The sequence below is a fragment of the Saccostrea echinata genome, unplaced genomic scaffold, assembly GCF_033153115.1.
Source record: "Saccostrea echinata isolate AGI-Se365-2 ecotype Australia unplaced genomic scaffold, CSIRO_AGI_Sech_v1 ptg000075l, whole genome shotgun sequence".
In the NCBI taxonomy this organism is placed as follows: domain Eukaryota; kingdom Metazoa; phylum Mollusca; class Bivalvia; order Ostreida; family Ostreidae; genus Saccostrea; species Saccostrea echinata.
Genome location: NW_026889824.1, coordinates 721,501 through 727,500, shown reverse-complemented (window position 1 = coordinate 727,500; position 6,000 = coordinate 721,501). Strand labels below are relative to the sequence as shown.

At 31.6% G+C, this 6,000-nt stretch overlaps 1 protein-coding gene across 9 annotated transcripts in view; it reads right to left on the bottom strand.

The window, feature by feature from the left end:
* LOC133176479 (cubilin-like) overlaps window positions 1–6,000 on the bottom strand; it is a 181,220-nt gene that overhangs the window by 13,708 nt on the left and 161,512 nt on the right. For all 9 annotated transcript variants that reach the window (XM_061311595.1, XM_061311593.1, XM_061311598.1 and 6 more), the window contains one exon: window positions 143–256. In XM_061311595.1, the coding sequence (XP_061167579.1) occupies window positions 143–256 (114 nt within the window). The remainder of the gene's footprint in view (window positions 1–142; window positions 257–6,000) is intronic.

Here is a 6,000-nt window from a genome sequence, read left to right as displayed (position 1 = left end):
ACAATTACTCATGCTATGCTACACATTTAATGGAATGAAACAAATCCACATTATAATAAAAGGAGAAATATCAGTTGTATTTAGAATAAGTAAACAGTAAAATAACAGTCTTCCAGAGTACATGTAGCTGTGTTTTACTTACAGCCTTCTTCTTCATCAGAGTTATCTCCACTTCCACAGTTAGGGACCTGGTTACATGCCAGTTCAGTGTGAATGCAGTACTCACTTTTTGAGCAACGGAAGAAATCACAGCTGACTGGTAAAGAATAAATTTTGAATTGTTTTAATTCTTTTATATGCAAGAACTAGAGGTCCATGGTAGAGTAACCCAAATGCACCAATCCACCAGGCATCACCAGTAAATTTAAATGATTAGAAGATGGGTGAACAAGGCCAGTGAACTGCCTACAGTGCAACAAATATCAAGGTGAAAAATTAAATCTCGATTATATCAAAATTTTCTGCGATATTTCATCTAACATTAAAGTACACTTTATGTAGAGTCTTCACAATTGCTAAAATCTTACAAAGATTAAAATTATTTGCCTATGAAATAGCATACACACACTAAAGAGGGCAAAAGGGATCACTTTCTCATACTATAACACAAATTTTCGATATGAATGAGTATTTTGCTTCATTTTTTTGAAAGTTTATCCTTAAAATATGCGTAAAAATATACATTTTTTTGTTTTAAAAAACATGGAGCAAAGACCATTTAGTCAAGGGTCATCTAACAAACATGATTTAAATGCCACTATTCATCAGGAGATGTGTAGTGTAGTTATTAGCATGTTAGTCTCAAAGGAAAATGATACTCGGGATTTTTATTGCTAGGGTTCAGACCCCACAAATACCATTTTATTTTTTTCTAATAACAGAATAACTTTTCCTAAGTAAATTTTTCTCAGTAAAGTTTGGTTTATCATAATTTCATGAATTTTCATAATAAGAACTTCACTCTAAATACTAAATACACAAATTGAATATGATTTTTATATATCTGAAGATACAGGCATTCTGCACACCTTTTTCACCCATCTCCTTTATAAGTCAAAATGTCTGGAGATTTTTCAGACTGCATTAAAATGACACAGAAAATCTAAACAAAATCATTCAATCAATTGTCATTATATTAATTATAAAAAGAAATATTTTAATAAAAGCCAAAAATAATAAATAACAAGAGGCCCATGGACCACAATGCTCACCTGAGTAACAATTAGGGATGCACGATTTTATCGGTATACTGGTATATTGCGATTTTTTATTGCGTGAAACGTATCGTGATACGGAGACTAAAAAACCGGTATTTGGTATATAACTATAAATTCCGGAAATTACTCATTTATTTGTTCAAACTATTGAATGACAATTACAGAAAGTTTAAAAATGTTGAAAACAGTTAAACAACGGCATCCAAGCATGCTTTATATTAAATGAATAAAAATTTAAAATGTGAAGTTTTTTTATAGCATATTTTTAAGAAATATTTAGGAAATTCATTTGAAATATTAGTAAAAATTGTGTGTAAAAATATCATGATTTATCATGATATTTTTGGGAAAAAATCGTGATATATCACGATGCGAAATTTTTGCCGATACCCATCCCTAGTAACAATGGCCATTCTGTTCTTCATCAGCAGATTCTTTTTCCTATATATTCTTATATAAAATTTTCATCAGATATTATGGCCCCACCCCAAGGAGTCATGATTTGAACAAACTTCAATCTACACTACCTGAGGATGCTTCCATATAAATGTAATTAATCATGGCTTTGCTGTTCTTGAGAAGAAGACTTTTAAAGATTTTTCATATATATTCCTATGTAAAACTTTGATTGCCAACTGTGGCCCCACCCTACTCCAAGGGGTCATCATTTGAACAAATTTGAATCTACACTACCTGTAGATGCTTCCTTATAAATACATGTATAACTGCCATTAATCAAAGCTTTGCTGTTCCTGGGAACAGAGATGGGGTAATTGTAATCAGTTGTAATCAATTACAGTTTGATGTGTAATCAGTATCATGCATATTTCTGATTACAAGTAATTGTTATTTAATCAATTACTCTGGAAAAAAAAAAACATGATTACTTTATGATTACAATGGTAAAATAGAATTGAATAAAATCACAATCTTTGACAATATTCAGTGAATATTTTTCAATCTTCAAATTAGTATTAGTGATTAATAACATGAATAACATGACCAATTGTGGCTTTGCTGCTCTTGAGAAGATTTTTTAAAGATATTTCCTATATAATCCAATGTATAACTTTGATCCCCTTTCATGACCCCTCCCTACCCCTGGGGTCGTGATTTGAAGAAACTTCAATCTACACTACCTGAGGATTCTTCTGTATAAATATGACTAATAATGGTTTTATTTTCTTGAAAAGAAGATTTTTAAAGATATTTCTAACATATATTCCTAGTATGTAAAACTTTGATCCCCTGTTGTGGCCCCACTCTACCCCAAGGGGTCATGATATAAACAAACTTGAATCTACAGTATGCAATGAAGCTTTCACTTAAGTTTCATCTTTTCTGGCCCACTTCTTGAAAAGAAGATTTTTAAAAGATACATGTACTGAACAATGTTTAAACTGTTTTTTTTACTTTTATGTACATGTGTTTTTGAAAGGTGACCTACTTTTTGGTTGACACACTCTGGGTACCCAAAATGCATCAACTGACAAAGTTTGATAATTCGAAGCCAATTAGTACCTGAAACATTCAAATTAAGCCATGAAATTGCGAAAGTAGGTCACAGTGACCTACATTTTGGTTGATACACTCCAAAGACTCAAGATGCATCAACTGACAAAGTTTGATGATTCTAAGCCATTTAGTATATGAAATATTTAAATTAAGCCATGAAATTGCAAAAGTAAGTCAAGGTGACCCACTTCACACTCCAAGGACTCATGATGCATCAACTGACTAAGTTTGATGATCCTATGCTTCAAAGTCCAAAATATGCCCCTAAAACAATTTGAAAATGAATACCTGCAAAACTAAAAGAAGGTCATTGTGACCTACTTTTGATAAATCTGTTTTAAGGTATATCACTCGTCAGCCTTTTAGAAAATTTCAGTCAGAACCTCTTACTTAAAAACTATTTATTAAAATTCAATCTTTATAACATATTTAAATTAAACAATGTAAAATGTTCAACATTCAATTGCTCAAAAATTCACAAAGAAGCAAGATTTATAAGGGACTATTTCTTGTGGCGTAAGGATATTTAGCAGAAAATTCTGCAAATCTACACATTTATTAAATTTAATATCTTGGAACCTTAGCCTCAAATACTTTTACTCAGAGAATATTTTCCGTTATGATATGCCTGAAATATTAAATATAGGTCTCAATTTATATTTTTATAACAAAATTTACACCTTCGCTCAACAAACATTGCCAAGAAATGAAGATATATTAAGGAAGTCGAGATAAAATTTACACAGTTTTTTGCCTGAAAATCGCATATTTTGACCAATAATTCAAAATTTACATCACTGACCCCAACTTTTTCTTTCATTATTTTAAACTACTCGATACTTTTGACCGATCAGCACTTAAGTCGTAAAAAGTTTCATACAAGAAAATATTCTATTGCCAATTTAGATTTTTAATATCCCAAATATGATACTTTTTTAGTGCAAAAAGGTCACACAATAATTTACGCGCATTAATTTGCATGATTTGTTCAATGATAAATATTATTCAAACTATTTTACGTAAAATAAGATTATGTTTATTGCCATAGCTACATCTTATAAAATATGATAACGGTTAAAGTGATTAACAAAAGTGTTACAATTTAAGTGCAAAAAGGTCAACTTAATTGTACCGTAGCTCAGTTAGATGCACACTGACCCCCCATTTTCTCTGCAATTTTGAGTCATACTATATGAGTACTTATCCAAAATATACTTCTCAAAAAATCCTTGATATAACAAATTTCACGAGTGACATACCTTAAGGCCCCTAGGTGCATCAACTTACAAGGTTTGATGATTCTAAACCTCTTAGTATCTGAAATAATGACTTTTAATGTTTAGAAAATGATATGCCATAAAATTCAGAAAGTAGGTCAAGGGGACCTACTTTTTGATTGACATACTTTAAGGTCCCATGATGCATAAACTGACAAGTTTTGATGATCATAGGCTTCAAAGTATACAAGTTATGCATCAAAATTAAAATGAAAATGAATACCTGCAAAATTCAAAAAATAGGTCACCATGACCTACTTTTGAGTCAACATGATATGAGGTCCGAAGATGCATTAACTGACAAGATTTGATGATCCTAGACCTTATAGTGGGCAAAATATAAAAGATTAAACAAAACGTAAATTTTGGTCAACTTTGAAGTGACCTTGAGACCATGCCCTTTGCCCAAGGGCAATTCCCCGTGCAAATTTTTATCTAAAACATATCCTCATCCTTGCATATAAGTTTGGTGATGATCTGCCCAGTGGTTCTTGAGAAGAAGATTTTTTAGCAACCACTACTTTTGTTATATTTCCCTAATTATCTCCCCTTCTTTAAGGGACACATATAAATGATGGCCCTTGGGCCAAGGATACTCTGTGACAAATCTGAAAAAAAATGATCAAGGGGTTTCTGAGATATGGCCCAAGTTTATGCACACTGCACAAATGGCCATAGCATTAGCTCTTTGAGCCTTTGGCTCAGAAGAGCTAAAAACTGAGGCCCTGTGTCACAGCAGGTGTTGGCACGATAAATATCCCTCACTGCTCAATGGCCCTGAGTGCCAAGTAAAGTTCTAAATCTGAAGCAATTCACCAGTATATAGTGACATCTCTATATGAGTGAAAAATTCTCAAATGGGACGTAAAACAACATACAATCAATCTAGTCAGAATGCCATCCAATTTAGTACACATTAACTATTCTAGATGTAGAAATGTCTGCTAGTCATCAGTAAACTTCTGTATCTGGAATGTTGATATCTTTAATACTATATAGATATGTTGAAGTGAGTTGGAAGTCCAAATCATGTTTTCTTTACATATTTAACCTCAATATCCGGAATCCTTTGATTGATATCTTTAAAGGGTTTTCTTGGCAGTACTCAAATTCACAATTAAAATCAGGTCAACAAAATTTATTTGGGACACCAGTTCAAATTACTAATCAAATATTTCACTTGCCATGGAAAAAAGTTTATCAAAAAAAAAAAAATAAAAATAAACAAGTTTTAAAACTTCCCTGGGAAATGAAGGGGGTCGGTCACATGATCTTTGGCCTTCACAGGATTTGATCACGTGACCTACCCACTTCATTTCCCAGTGAAATTTTTAAAACTTGTTATTTGTTACTTATATATACATTTGAGATGGACAATTATATATAAATATTGCACTATCAGTCTGATGTAGATTTAGACAAAAAATTGAAAAGTGGTTATGCTTTAAATTCCCCTGGAAAAGGGTTTTGTTTTGAAGTGAATATTCTAAAAAAAAAGGCTGCTTGTGATCAATAATAATGAGCTCTTTGCTTTCTTGAAATTATTTCTTTTTCTGAGAACCAATGTTTGATGTTGAAAAGGCACAAAAAACTTGTCCGATGTTTGATTATAAAAAGCTTCAGGAATTTTGGTCGGAAAGGTATGGAGACACTTGGCTGAGCCAGTTAATTTGAAATGAAACATATAGCTTTATAAAATTTGACCAAAGCATTTTATACGAGGGGTTTCAAAAAGTTCATGGACTGATGTGATTAAATTAATACTATGTAGTCGATGATTACATAATTTGTAAGGAACATTAAGCAGCAAAAATTTAAGAAGTCTTTAAAATTTCTGCTTGATATGTTGATAATTTGCCATATCATCACTTCGTTGAGGTGAGCTAAAAATTGAGACTATGCAACTGACATTACACTTCATAACATATTCTCTATGTAAAATAGCCAAAGGACTTGATTAATTACTTGCATACTTTTTAAATAAAACAGTT